Source organism: Glandiceps talaboti, chromosome 13, assembly GCF_964340395.1.
Source record: "Glandiceps talaboti chromosome 13, keGlaTala1.1, whole genome shotgun sequence".
Lineage (NCBI taxonomy): Eukaryota > Metazoa > Hemichordata > Enteropneusta > Spengelidae > Glandiceps > Glandiceps talaboti.
Genome location: NC_135561.1, coordinates 1,746,925 through 1,762,792, shown reverse-complemented (window position 1 = coordinate 1,762,792; position 15,868 = coordinate 1,746,925). Strand labels below are relative to the sequence as shown.

General features: G+C 36.6%; 1 protein-coding gene across 4 annotated transcripts in view; it reads left to right on the top strand.

Annotated features, from left to right (window-relative positions):
• Positions 1-15,625, top strand: part of LOC144444183 (oxidation resistance protein 1-like) — a 57,019-nt gene extending 41,394 nt beyond the window's left edge. For 3 of the 4 annotated variants that reach the window (XM_078133597.1, XM_078133598.1, XM_078133599.1), the window contains exons 4-14: positions 328-435; positions 940-1,020; positions 1,624-1,902; positions 2,441-2,622; positions 3,751-5,186; positions 8,854-9,013; positions 9,736-9,898; positions 10,796-10,909; positions 11,304-11,456; positions 12,864-13,033; positions 13,721-15,625. In XM_078133597.1, coding sequence (XP_077989723.1) covers positions 328-435; positions 940-1,020; positions 1,624-1,902; positions 2,441-2,622; positions 3,751-5,186; positions 8,854-9,013; positions 9,736-9,898; positions 10,796-10,909; positions 11,304-11,456; positions 12,864-13,033; positions 13,721-13,856 — 2,982 coding nt within the window. In that variant the 3' untranslated portion in view covers positions 13,857-15,625. Of the gene's footprint in view, positions 1-327; positions 436-565; positions 591-939; positions 1,021-1,623; positions 1,903-2,440; positions 2,623-3,750; positions 5,187-8,853; positions 9,014-9,735; positions 9,899-10,795; positions 10,910-11,303; positions 11,457-12,863; positions 13,034-13,720 lie in introns of those variants that run through there. The other variant, XM_078133600.1, reaches the window with a different exon arrangement.
• Positions 15,626-15,868: the final 243 nt, after the last annotated feature.

Here is a 15,868-nt window from a genome sequence, read left to right as displayed (position 1 = left end):
CTGCTATGTATTATTATCATTAATTTGAGAATAAATTATTATTATTATTATTATTATTATTATTATTATTATTATTATTATTATTATTATTATTATTATTATTATTATTATTATGTTCATATATTAAAACCTTGAGTGAGAACATATTGGAAAGAAAGTGTGATGCCATCAGACATAGTAATTTCAGGTCCAATAGTACATGTATTAAACCACTTATTACATACAAATGTATATGCCGTAGGATTGTAATTTGTCCTAATAAGAAAAAAACTCTTATTGTGCATGTGTTTCCCAAAACTTGATGTGTATGTTGTTTTTTTCTTTCAGGCCTCTAACAGAGATACAGTTGACAGCATTGCATTACATTACAATACCACGCCTTCAGAGTTGATGAGACTCAACAAACTAGCATGTCGTATGATTTATCCTGGACAGGTAAGTGCTGGCATCACAGTACATATTATTGTATAACAGTACACAGTACATCACATCACATTACATTGCATTGCATTGCATTACATTACATTAGTACGTCTTCAGAGTTGATGAGACTCAACAAACTAGCATGTCGTATGATTTATCCTGGACAGGTAAGTGCTGGCATCACAGTACATCATATTGCACAGACAATACATGTACATCACATTACATAACAGTACATCACACTGTAGCCTAGAGACTTGGCATTTTCTTTCAAATCTAGATATCCTAATCAACATCCCAATCTTGTGTTCTTTACTGACTTTTCAAAACAAATTGATTGCTAGATTGAAATACTAATGGCTAGTCTCTGGCTAATCACATTACGGACAGTAGTACCAACTGATTACATACCACAAACACTATGTGTGCAATCTAAACCTTGATTCCTATCTCATTCTATTGAAAGTTCTTCCATATAATGTCTGTGTGTCTATCTATCTGTCTGTGTGTCTGTAGGAGCTGTTTGTACCAGATCCTGATGCTGAACAACCTCTATCTCTCAGTCCCACCTCATCATCTGTACAAGAATTCTTAGATGTAAGTAACAGTGTAAGTGAATGACAGTTTACAGATATGACAGAAGTCACAGAAACAAGTTAACTTTGTGTTGTGTAGACATGACAAGTGTACATATACATTGTATTGTACTACTTTTTCCCAGTGCACAACCTCATCTAACATGTACCTTGCCTTACTGCTCAAAAGTTTGATACAGTAAATGCTGTGACCATCTTTGTTTTACTGGCATCTGTACAAAGTTATCACTCATGGCGACACAGTAAGATACATGTACATTGTACCATTCCACCCTCACCAATGAAAAGGTTGGCCGATGTGTCAGGGCACCCCCATCAGGTCCTTGCAGAGTAAGAGCCAAGCTTACCTTCATACATTTTTTACAATGAACCATTCTGAACTCCCCACCCTCTCTTCCTTCTGTCAGTTCATGATACCGGTAGAGTTATACCATGACACCCCAATTCTTGTCAAACTCAACTCAGAACAAAGTTACATTGTAGTGAACATTGTGTTATCCATATTTGAAATTGCTCAACTAATATGTTTATGGAAACACAGAGATTGTTATTCCCAGTGACTCCATCTTCTATGTGACAAACTATTTCATTTCTACCTGTGTAGGACACTGGACCATTGTCGTTACTAATACTGAACAGGCCAAGGGACATCCCTGTAGTCACAATGAGAGAGAAACCTACAGACATTCCAACTGTGGTAGATTCCTCAACTGACAGAAAGATGGATAAACGGAAAGACGCAGCACCGCTACTAAGAGGGAAAAGTTTTCCACTACCAGGAAAAGTGGTACGGCAGAGACAAGTGTCCATCGAAAGCCCTCCTGAAACAGAATATTTTGAGAAATTTTTGAAGATTAATGTGAAATATATAACAGATGGACAGGTAGGATTTGTATCGTATCATATCGTATCGTATCGTATTGTATATTATCATATCATATCGTATCGTATTGTATCGTATCGTATCTTATCATATCATATCGTGCCACTAAAGTGAACTGATCTGAGTAGCATACTCGGGCTATTTACCTGTGTATGCAGTATTGTCTTTAGCCAGACTTTCATGAATGAATCATTTGAATTAAACCAGAAAGCACTTCAAACAGAAGTTCAAATCCCCAAATTACCCACACTGGTACACACTCCTGAGACCAGTATCTATGTGTACATTTGTATGCTAGTATATGACAGAACCCAATGACAATTATCTTTTCATTATCTTTTGATTATCTTTGATTATATTTTGATTATCTTTTGATTATCTTTTCATTATCTTTGATTATATTTTGATTATCTTTGATTATCTTTTCATTATCTTTGATTATCTTTGATTATATTTTGATTATCTTTGATTATCTTTTCAGTATCTTTGATTATCTTTGATTATATTTTGATTATCTTTGATTATCTTTGATTTGCAGGGAGTTGTAAGTGGTGTACTACTGGTTACACCCAACGCCATCATGTTTGATCCAAACGTGTCTGATCCACTGGTTATTGAGAATGGAGCTGATACGTATGGTATTATAACACCTATGGATATGGTTGTTAGTGCTGCTATGTATCACGACATCTCACCTATGATTAAGAAAGATTCACAGTCGTAAGTGATTATAAAATTATGTATCACGACATCTCATCTATGATTAAGAAAGATTCACAGTCGTAAGTGATTATAAAAACTATGTATCACAACATCTCACCTATGATTAAGAAAGATTCACAGTCGTAAGTGATTATAAAAACTATGTATCACAACATCTCATCTCTGATTAAGAAAGATTCACAGTCGTAAGTGATAATAAAACTATGTATCACAACATCTCACCTATGATTAAGAAAGATTCACAGTCGTAAGTGATAATAAAAACTATGTATCACAACATCTCACCTATGATTAAGAAAGATTCATAGTCGTAAGTGATAATAAAACTATGTATCACAACATCTCACCTATGATTAAGAAAGATTCACAGTCGTAAGTGATTATAAAAACTATGTATCACAACATCTCATCTATGATTAAGAAAGATTCACAGTCGTAAGTGATAATAAAACTATGTATCATGACATCTCACCTATGATTAAGAAAGATTCACAGTCGTAAGTGATTATAAAAACTATGTATCACAACATCTCATCTCTGATTAAGAAAGATTCACAGTCGTAAGTGATAATAAAACTATGTATCACAACATCTCACCTATGATTAAGAAAGATTCACAGTCGTAAGTGATAATAAAACTATGTATCATGACATCTCACCTATGATTAAGAAAGATTCACAGTCGTAAGTGATAATAAAACTATGTATCACAACATCTCACCTATGATTAAGAAAGATTCACAGTCGTAAGTGATAATAAAACTATGTATCACAACATCTCACCTATGATTAAGAAAGATTCACAGTCGTAAGTGATAATAAAACTATGTATCATGACATCTCACCTATGATTAAGAAAGATTCACAGTCGTAAGTGATAATAAAACTATGTATCACAACATCTCACCTATGATTAAGAAAGATTCACAGTCGTAAGTGATAATAAAACTATGTATCATGACATCTCACCTATGATTAAGAAAGATTCACAGTCGTAAGTGATTATAAAACTATGTATCACAACATCTCATCTCTGATTAAGAAAGATTCACAGTTTTAAGTGATTATAAAAACAATAAATTCATAGATGATTTGTAATATGTATTATTTTGTGTTGAATTTTAGGGAGATTTACCATGCAGAAAATTGTCCTCTTGCCAAGAAGAAAAAGAAAGAAGAGGAAACAGAAGAACCTCTAGCTGAACCATTATGGACAACCCAGGAGAATGGCAAAGAAGAGGTTCCAGCAGAGCAGGATCACACTGATGACTTCAATGCTAACAGTTCTATGGATCAAGATGTATTTGTGGATAAATGTTCCTGTGGAGTGGATTCTAAGCCAACAAAGGACTCCATTATGGAGAATGGTCACACTGATGGTATAGAACCACAGCAAACAGAGGAGGATTTACTTAGTGAGATTGAGAAAGAGTTACACAATGGAGACAGTGATGACACAGCTGATCAGACTCCAAGTAAGGATATATCTCAGCCAGGTGGTGAGGACACAGACACTAGTAAAGAAGAAACACAGTGTGTGGACATTGAAATTCAGGAAACAGATACTAAAACAGACATGCAAATTGTGAACAATGAAAGTGATCAAGTGGAAACACTTGATGCTGGAGACAAGGACCCGAGTTCGCTTGAAAAAGGTAGTGTGGAAAGTGGTATAGCAGAGATGAATGATGCAATCAATAATGATGAACAGTCAGATGTTGTCACGGAAACGGGACAGATGAATACACAAGCCGGGGAATTTACCAAGAGTGACCAAAACGATGCCTCTGATGATGCAGAGAGGAGATCGAACGAGGACTCTGATGATCAGACCACAGAAAAACAACCAGTTAAGGATACTGATATAGATACTGAGCAGCAAGTTAAGGATGCTGCAATGGATTCTGAGCAGCAAGTTAAGGATGCTGCAATGGATTCTGAGCAGCAAGTTAAGGATGCTGCAGTTGATACTGAGCTTCAAATGAAGGATACTGCAGTTGATTTAGGACAAGTTGAGGACACTAGATCAAAAAGAGATAGACAAAAAAACTTAGGTACTGATAACACAGCTGCAGCAGCAACTCCTGAGCAACATGACAATTTAAGTTTGGAACACAGAGATGTAGAAAAAGTAAGTGAAGGTGAGGAGACTGAAACTAAAAATCAGAAAAACTTAAGTGATCAAGTTGGAAAACAACAAGATCAAGCAGGACTTGAGGAGGTAGAGAAATTGGGTGATGAGGAACAAAAAGAGGAGGGAACACCCTTAGATCTGGAGGAGAAGGATGAAAGGAAACACCGCACTCAAAGTTTCGTGGACTTCTCATCTGGATTATTTGCCAAGGATCAGGATCCAACATCTCCAATTCTAGACATTAGTGAAGTTATCCGGGATACCAGTGCAACTCAACAGGAAATCGAAAGGATCAAAGCCAGTGCCAGACGGATTCGAATCACTCCCAGACATCGACAGAAAAGTGATAGTGAATTTGATTATGATAGAAAGGAACGAACCAAAAAACAGCTGGAAAGACTAGCTTCATGGGACACCAATTACCAAGGTAAGTACATCGAAAAGGAAAAAAAGAAAACAAATCTAGTCTGAAATGTCAAAGTCAACTCATACAACTTAGATTTAAATACAAGTTCTCTTCCACTTTTGATTGAGAAACAGACATGTTTTGAAAAAATCACTTGACATGTCCTTCAGTGTCTAACTAGTTCCACAGACAAGTCTGTGCTAGTTCTGACAGAATAACTGTTAACTGGAGGTGTAAAAAGGTTTGGTTTAATATATGTAAATTCATGTGTGAAAATTTGGATCATTCTGTCAGATCTAGAGACTAGTTAGATGTGCAGAAGGACAAGTGATTTGTTCTCAATCAAAAGTGGAAGATGAAAACTTGTGTGTGAATGGTGGTGTTTTCATATAGTGTTATAATTTAAAATTTAAATACAAAATATAATCCCTGTGCTGATACGCCTTTTTAGGGTAAATATGGAAGGGAGTATGGACTCTGATTAGCCAATCATCACCTTCTTTTTCAAGATTAATGTAGTGAGCATGTGCAAAGGGAATGTTGCTGATTGGCCAGACCTGGTATGCAAATCATGTTCATGCATATGTATGTGCTGGTGTAATTGCAGCCTCTGGCAATCAGGGAAAGATCTTACAAAATGTGTGTTACTGCAGCTTCATGACTACTAGTACTTGCAAGCTTATTTTTGATTTATGTAGATACATTTGCTTACTAACACTGCAAGAATAACAATTGAATGGCTTGGACTGCACTATGGTGGCAATTTACACTCTGTTCTTTGTAGAGATCCATTGTAATATTTGAATAGATATGTGATGCTTTGTCTTCACATACATGACCCATTGTAGATAATGTCTTGTAGACTACCTGTGTGCCAAAATCATTTTATGTGGTCCTCACTGAAATTATGATGGACATTATGGTTGTGACTACCATATGTTAGTTTCATTGCATTGCTTCCACTCCTGTGTGTCCTCTAATGATAGCCAAATTTTGTTGTTGCGAGTCAAAATGAGAAAAACTGGGATTTCTTATGAGTCACCACATAGTAAGAGATAGGGAAACACCAAATGTTGGTACATCACTAGAAATTGTGTGTGTCAGTGGTACATCAAATTGGCTCAGAGGGCACACCGATTACCACATAGTAAGAGATAAGGGAACACCAAATTTTGATGCGTCACTAGAAATTGTGCATCAGTGGTGCATCATATGTGACTTAGAGGGCACACTGTTCCACTCTCTCAATAATTGAATTTGATTACGTCACATGATTTACAATCCATATCAGTGCATATATCTTTTCTTCTGAATCTAAAAGAGTTGTCTGTCTAGTTGTTGGCAAGTATTAACTGTATTTCTGTACTTCAAAATATTGCCTTTATACATTTGTCTTCTGTACGCTTACAATGTACTACTACAAGTATGGAAAGTCATCATTTAAAAAAAAAAAAAACATTTCTGTACTTCAAAATATTGCCTTTATACATTTGTCTTCTGTACACTTACAATGTACTACTACAAGAAGTATGGAAATACTTGGTCAAAGTGATCGATTTAAAAAACAAACATTTCTGTACTTCAAAATATTGCCTCCATATACTTCTATACACTTACAATGTACAAGTATGGAAAAACAAACATTTCTGTATTTTAAAATATTGCCTCCATATACTTCTATACACTTACAATGTACAAGTATGGAAAAACAAACATTTGTGTATGGAGCTGTGCATGTTAAACTGAGATGGTGCTGTTTTAATAACATGCTATGAAAGGTTTGCAAAACTGATTAAAGTACGCTAAGCCTTGTAATTTTCCAGTTCACAGTTCTTCAAGTTCGAGTCTTTACTTCACATTAGGCACTCTGCATTGTTGATTTCTAACACTTTCCTTGGTTTTATTTCTATCACTCTTTGCTTGCAGCTAAATCTTTGTCTCGAGGTAAATGTCATGATCTTGAAAACAATCACTGTCTTGTATTTTTGCGTATTGTGTCATAGTACACCTTTATGTTTGCATATTGTTTCCTAGTGCACCTGTATATTTGTATTATGATATACGATATGTTATTGTGTCATAGTGCACCTGTATTTGCATATTGTGTCATAGTGCACCTGTGTATTGAAGTCATGTTATACATGAATGTGCTATGTCCTTAGTGCCCCTGACAGCTATTAATGCACATGATAAATGTACAGTGCATAAACTGTATGTGCCTGCCTACCCAATAATAATGTACTAACACCTGTCTATCAATGTGTGTGTGTACTATGACATGTTTGTTGCTACTTATCGTACCAGTCATAACAATGAAAAGTGGATGAAAAGTTTGTGTCACTTGACTTAAATAGTGACTTTATTGTGCTGTTCGTTTTTTATACTGAAACTTAGTATTCATCAATTATGTACAGTTTGATGAGCAACATGCAATGATATAGACAGAAAAAGTCATTGTTATTGGCACTCTACATCACATCTGCTGTAAGCAGCAGTGTGATGGTGCCCACAGCAATGAATTGTTCAGTCTCGCAATACAGTGATTTGAAGGAGTCAGTACATGTCTGTTTTCTATAATGTACAATAAGCAAGGGGTTCTTCATGACTCCCCCCCCTCCAATTACATGCAAATTATGTACATCTCTATGGTGACCCTTTTCTTCTTAAAACATGTTTATTTGGAACTTTCTGTATCAGTACCTGCAAGTTATGCAGTGTTTTTAGTTTTTCGACTAAGATGTTAAATTTCATGGTTTGCTGTTATTTTCCCTTGTCCAGTTCTCAGTGTTATGTTACCATACATATACCCTATACTAGTATAACTTACTAATAACAAACTCCTGTCATCTCATACAAATACATGTATATACATCTGGCATGTCAACCACATGTTAATGAATTGTGTGTTTGTGTCTTGTGGTAACCATGGTAACAACTGATCATTCTTTGATATGAAGATAGTGTATCTTTGAACTTCATTTGGTGTCAGCTTTCAAAGTTGCAGTGTAAATGAGAGTGACTTTTTGTTGTCTGTGTCTTACTGTAACACTCTAAAAATAATGGGTGATTGGTTTGTTGAAAAACAAGATTAGTGTGTGGTGTTGGTGTGTTCCGTAATAGCGTGTATGCATTGGGGTTCATTCAAGAAATGGTAATAGCAGTCAGAAGAATATTGTGTCCCATGAGAGTTAACTTATAATAAAGGATGTAAGATTTGATAAATTAAATAATAGTATTGATACTTTCTAACATGGTGCTGCCATTTTGTCTCCATTGATGCTATTTTTTTTTAGCACAACTGAATTGTTGCATTCCTGGTTTCCAACTGGCAGCTACAGATGGTATTACTGGTCTCGGAGACCATTTGCAATGAACTCTGTGCAGAGGACATAACTTTTATGGTTTATTAATGCTTTGAGGTTGAAATGTGCAACTGATGCAATTGTGTATTTTGTAATGAGTGGAGTGTAAACCAATCAGAGTTCAGACAATGGTGTATATGGTCATTTGTTTTAAATGCTTTATTTAATTCAGGGTCTAAGAAATTGGATCTATCTCAAAGTGTAGCATGTGTAGTTTCTTATTGTTTTCTGTGTGGTTGTATCAAAAAGAGTCAGTGAATGGTAACCTGCAGCACACTGTAAAAGTACAAAGAATAACTAGAAATGTTATTCTGTTTTTGTTGTAGAGTTACTGCTAAGACCTAAACCAATGGATGAGCCACCATTATATCTATGTCTAAAAGTTGGTAAACCAATGAAGAAGACATTCAGTACATCAGGTGCTATTGAGTCCTATAGCAATAAAACCAAGAAACCAGAATACTGGTTTGCTGTGCCCAGAGATAGGTAAGATGTTTGGAAACACAGTAGTTACTTCACCTATGTAAAAGGCTCCCACCGCCAACTCTCATAGTACCCAACAGTGCCTTTTTACATGCTCAGAGACAGGTAAGATGTTTAGAAACGCAATGGTTACTGGTACTTCACCTGTGTACATGTAAAGGGTTCCAACCTCCAACTCTCATAGTACCCAACAGTGTCTTTTTACATGCTCAGAGACAGGCAAGATGTTTAGAAACGCAATAGTTACCGGTACTTCACCTGTGTACATGTAAAGGGTTCCAACCTCCAACTCTCATAGTACCCAACAGTGTCTTTTTACATGCTCAGAGACAGGTAAGATGTTTAGAAATGCAATGGTTACTGGTACTTCACCTGTGTACATGTAAAGGGTTCCAACCTCCAACTCTCATAGTACCCAACAGTGTCTTTTTATATGGCCAGAGACAGGTAAGATGTTTAGAAACGCAATAGTTACCGGTACTTCACCTGTGTACATGTAAAGGGTTCCAACCTCCAACTCTCATAGTACCCAACAGTGTCTTTTTGCCAGAGATAGGTAAGATGTTTGGAAACATTGTTCAAAATACTATACCAACCTTTAATATTGGAGTACCTCACCTGTATGTGTAGTGTAGCAGAGAACATGACATTGTGACAGGAATTGCTTTCTTTTGCATAGCAATACATTGTGTGCATTGTTTGATAAATTTGGTTTTCCTTCACAGAGCGGATCATCTGTATGCATTCTTTGTACAGTGGTCACCTAATATTTATGGTAAAGAGAATCCAGATGCTAAAGAGATGGGTTTTGTTGTACTAGAAGAAGAAGATGCACCACTTGAGATTGTAGAAGATTTCTTTAATGATCCTGTGTCCAAAGATTGGGAGGTGAGTGTGATATGTGGGCCTAGTTTGTGATAACTGGTCATGCGTTCAAAGATTGGGATGTGAGTGTGATAGATGGGCCTAGTTTGTGATATCTGGTCCTGTGTCCAACGATTGGGAGGTGAGTGTGATAGGTGGGTTTAGTCTGTGATAACTGGTCCTGTGTCCAAAGATTGGGAGATGAGTGCATTTGCTGGGCCTGCTGTACAATAGCAGGTCATGTGACCGAGGATTGGTAAAGTGGGTATGATGGGTGGGTTTAGTCTGTGATAACTGGTCCTGTTTTCAAAGATTGGGAGGTGAGTGTGATAGATGGGCCTAGTTTGTGATAACTGGTCCTGTGTTCAAAGATTGGGAGGTGAGTGCATTTGCTGGGCCTGCTGTACAGTAACAGGTCATGTGACCAAGGATTGGTAAAGTGAGTATGATGGATGCGCGTAGTATGTGATAACTGGTCCTGTGTCCAAAGATTGGGAGGTGAGTGCTGCGCATTGGCTGGGCCTACTTTACATTAGCAGGTCATGTGACCAAGGATTGGTAAAGTCAGTATGATGGATGGGCATAGTATGTGATAAAAGGTGACAGTGTAAGATACACAAGGTGCTGGACACTTGTCATTCATTTTCCTGACCTAAAGACTAGTAAGAAGTACTAGACATTGATTCAAGTCGTTCTTGTTCTCACTTACTACAAATATTTGACAAATGACTGTCAACAGATGTGTTTTATTGTGTTACCACTATAGCTATCTATTTGAAAATATGTCCATGGATAACCTCTGACAGGCACTGTCAGTCCGTAGACTTGTTATCTGGTGTTACCACTAGAGGGCGCTATTTACCATGGTAGTTATCCCCAGTAGGTGCTGTATACTTTAACTGTCTATTGACATGTTTGTAGATTGTGACATATGAAGAAGCCAAGAGAAGACTGTCGCTATTAGAAGGTGAAGATTTACCCTTACCAGAACTAATAGGTAAATCCAACCTCTTGGACAATGAACAAATTAGTAAGGTGAGTTGATGTGTATAGTAGATTAGACTTCAGTGGACCTCAAGGTCATAACTTGGTGTACACTTTAAAATGTACATGTACAATTTAGAGATTTAGATAGATCTAGTTGATGTTCAGTGTTTGTATGCTCCAAAAAAGTTCTAGAAAAAATAGTCTATTACTATATTCAGAAGTGAATAATCTTTAATTTCATTGTAAAAATTGGTCTGTGACAATGCTAACAATGAATCTACACTTGGCAGACATAACCAATGTTTGGTTGTTTTTAGTTTTCCATGAAGAAAAAATCCTCTTCTTCTGCTCAACAGTTGTCTCACCCACCACCAGGTGTTGAGGGCTACAGCTGGTCTCTACAGTCTTACTAATATCTATAATTACATTTTCTCCCTAACAGTTAATGGGACACCTACCACCACGTGTTGAGGGCTACAGCTGGTCTCTTATCTACAGTACTTATGAACATGGCTTTAGTCTGAAGACATTGTATCGCAGTATGGATGGCTATGAATCACCTGTCTTACTGGTTGTCAAAGATGCTGATGATCAGGTGAGTCTTACAAACTAGGGTCAAATGCTGTGTTCCATCTGACCTTTTTGGGGTTTGTATCACCATGGTAATGGAATGTGTTTTGGACCATGGAGGTTGAGTATTTAGTAGCTCCTAACATTGGAATAAGCAAACATTTCACTCACTGTTTTAACAATAATTAAATGTTTATGACTGTAACAGTCACTTTATCTTTTATCCTGAATTTCTGTTACTTAAATTAAACTAGCGAGTTGTATATCCAAAAAAGCAAAATTTAACTGTGTGGTCACCTGATTTCATAAACATGGAACATTGTCATGGATATTTGTATACAGATAAAAACCATTGTAAAAACCAACATTGTGTACACACTCACTGATGCAGTACATTGCAGATTACAACTAACTCTCTCTATTATACAACTATGCAGAAACCAATAAAAAAAAGTACACATGCTACACTTTAAGATAGCAAGATTGAATGATTATAGTTTCTTGCTACATTTTGTCTTAGGGAAATAAAGTAATGTATCACCATGCGGACACGTGTCTGTGCCTAGTTGTAGTACATGTATGTTTTAATTGGTTGATTTCATTCAGACTAATGCAGCAAGATATTGCAACCTTGTCATCTTAAGGTGTAGAATGTGTAGTTTTATATTAGTTTCTACATGGTTGTCTCAAACAGGGAAAGTTAAGAGTAATAGGGAACTTGCAATCCAGACTGAGCATGCTCACACACAAAGGACTATGGGATTATCTGTGGTTATCGTAATACCTAATCTTCAGTTGCTGATAAAATAAACCTCCCACAAATGTCAGGATGACTATGAATTGGTTATTTTTGGTTAAAAACAATGTAACATTATTGTTTACAGTACTATTCGATTAGTATTTATTATAATATACCTAGTGATAATGCTGTGCCATGATTCGCTAGAATCAGTCACGTGATAGGAAAATAGAATGACTATTTCCCTAGGGAAATAGTTCCATCAACTATTACATGGTCACATGACCACCGCGAGTTCACAGCAGGCCAAAATGGCAGCTTCTGACGATGTCGTCTGCCACCGCAAGTTCACAGCATGAGGTATATTATAAAACACATATTGCCTGGCCTATATTCGGGCTATAGCACCCGTTCATTACCCCCTCGTGACTGTGAGTTACCAGAATCACATGCTATTTCCCTCGGCCTTCAGCCTTGGGAAATAGCATGTGATTCTGGCAACTCGCAGTCCCTCGGGTGTAATAAACGGGTGCTATAGCCCTCATGGCCAGGCAATATGTGTTCATTATCACTTTTCCCATGATGCAACATTCACCATGGCAGGTTTGCAAGTTCCCTATTGGCAAGATGCTATAATCACTGGTACATAAATATGTAATAAATATACTGTATTCATTTGTATCTCTTCATCAGATGTTTGGGGCATTGTTGTCAACTCCTATCAAAGTCAGTGATCATTTCTACGGTACAGGGGAGACATTTGTCTACATGTTAGTACCAGAATTCAGAATGTATCCATGGACTGGGGAAAATAACTTCTTCATCAAAGGAGACTTTGATAGCTTGGCTATTGGAGGTGGAGAGTAAGTAGTGTTAAGTTATATATTTTTATTAGTATGGCAAAGTGTTCATCTGTCCAGATGTCAATTTGTCTGTTCATATTATGAAATCAACTGAATTATTATGACTAACTAGATTCCTGTGTTCATGTTTTTGTGTTCCCAACATCTTTGTTTAATCTGCAATAGTGTTAATCGGCAAGAGTATAGAACAGTAGACCAATTTGAAATAAATAAATACACATTTGTATTCAAGCTAGGGAGTTAGTGTTGGTGTAAGGTTAAGAACAGGCGTTGACTCCCTAGTATAACCCTGATGTGTAACATGACAAGAATGCAAAACTGTGGCTATACATTTGTATCCAAACTAGGGAGTTATAGCTATTATTATGTTGGGGATAGGAATAGAGTTAGGCTTTCTAGTATAAACTGATTTGCATTATTTGCAATGAATGACCACTCTTCTACACATGTCCCATAAGGTATACCACAGTCAAAAATGTGGAACTGTGGACAAACTATACAATGTATAAATATTTGTATCAAAGCTAGGGAGTCAGGGGTATAGTTTTGCCTATCCATTGGGTTAGACCCCCTAGCATAAACCTGATTTGTATCATCTACATGGAGTGGACACTGTTCTATGTGTGTCCAAAGTAATCCTTCACAATTCCATGCCATAAGTTTAATGGTTTGTGTTTTAATTGACAGTGGTAACTTTGGTCTGTGGTTGGATGGTGATATTTATCATGGCCGCAGTCATGCCTGTAGCACATTTGACAATGGCTGTCTGTCCTGTAAAGAAGACTTTGTGGTTCAAGGCTTGGAAGCATGGGGATTTGTTTAAACATATTCACTCTCACCCAGCTCAACATATCGCAGCGTCAAAGCAGCTTAGAGGGGTTCCTCTCCTTCCAAGAACCTATCCACCCCATGCCACTTGTACTTATGGTACAGTCCTCTTATATTTACTCTGTAAGGGTGCGTCTACCACAGGTAAATAGGGGGGGATAAAGGGTTATGGTAGATGTTACTCTGCAAATGAAGAAACTGTAGAATGTATTGGAAATGTGTGCCATGTGTCGTAATCATTACAAACATTGTAAAACTAAATGATTTACAAAATGATGGTGTGTAAAAATTTGCTGCCTGAAAGTAATTTCATGTTTAAAAAGAAAATGGGCATAGATTTCAAAAATTCTTGCAATTTACAGCTTTGAAATGGGCATTGATTTGTCTTTGGCGAAAGAGGATTTTGAGCTTTGACCTCGAAGAAAGAGAAAGATTTACTTGTGATTGTAAACCTCATTGATTTCCCAACTTCTATCAAATCTGGCAAACTCAGGAACAGTGACAACTCCTCATCAAGGTCTCCATATCCTTCAACCTCTGGCCTTTAACCTCTGACCTCCTTAAGTGCTACTAAAAGACGCATGAATGAGTAGAACATGCTGAATGATGATTCATGATAATTTGTCGGAATAAATGTAAGTTTTGTTGGTTTTCTTGGTGTAGTTTTAGGAACAGTTAGTTATATTTGTGCAGAGTTTTACAATTATGCAATTTATGATGTGTTGGCAGGTGTAATTTTATTTTGGCCCAGATCTGAGCATTACTTAGGTATTGCTAAATCTCAGACATGTGGTTTAGACTCAGAAGAGATCTTTTTACCGTACTAATGTTCCCATTATTACCAAGGGTTCTCCATTCTGTTTTATCTGTGTTCCAAACCTGGGAAAGTTGAAGACATAACGTTATATAAAGCACACCCTCACAAAAAGATCCATTAGCCTGCAATTTTTTGACCAATCAGAAAAGCTGTTTTATAGCAGCCTCTTTTGAGAAGTCTTGCACATGACAAATAGACACTGCCATCTTTAAATGGAAGCCCATTTAGGCACGATCACACAATGTCGCACAAACTCAATAAACGAACATCGTCCATTTAAGACAACCCCCCCCCCACCCCCCCTCCCCTTAAACGAATGTTCACATTTTGTATGATATAAACCATGATGAAAATTGTAGCATTACATCACTACAATCAATGCAAGGTAAAAAACATGATGGAAAACATGAAGTTCAAACCTTATGAACCTGTTTACTGAGATGATGGCAAATACATCGAAATACTGCCATAAACTCACCACTGTATCTCACATTAGAATTAAATGTCAACATCTCAGTAGTAAATACAGAAACTGGTATCATTGAAAGCATGAAAGTTTTCTAAATTTGGTTAGAAGTGCGAAAATGAAGTTCAGCAATCACATTGATGCCAGTCCCCCACCCCTTAATGAACAAAATTCACTTATTGAGCTCTGTTACAGTGTGTAATTGTCCCTTACCTAGTTACCATATATGGCAATGTGTTGGTGATTGCAACCAATCAAATTAGACTTGTTGGGCATGGCTTGAATTTAAAGTCGCCATATATGGCAATGTGTTGGTGATTGCCACCAATCAAATTAGACTTGTCGGTATAGCTTGATAGTCAGATTTAGCCGAGTGAGCTGTTTCAGCTATAACTTTCTATTGGTTGCCTTTTGTCTAACAGACTACCACCTTATATATTTGGTTTTGGTAGTTTATATATATATATATATATATATAACTCGGTGAGTATCAATCTGCTATAAGACAGTGCTCTATACCGCAGTGGCAGAGCGTAATAATAACTATATATATATATATATATATATATATATATATATATATATATATATATATATATATAGTTTTGGTAGTTCTGGAACTCTTTCTTGGTTGTAACTCGGAGTTTCACGCATTGTGCGATCATCAGACAACGTTGTCTGATGATCGCACTATGCGTGAAACTCCGAGTTACAACCAAGAAAG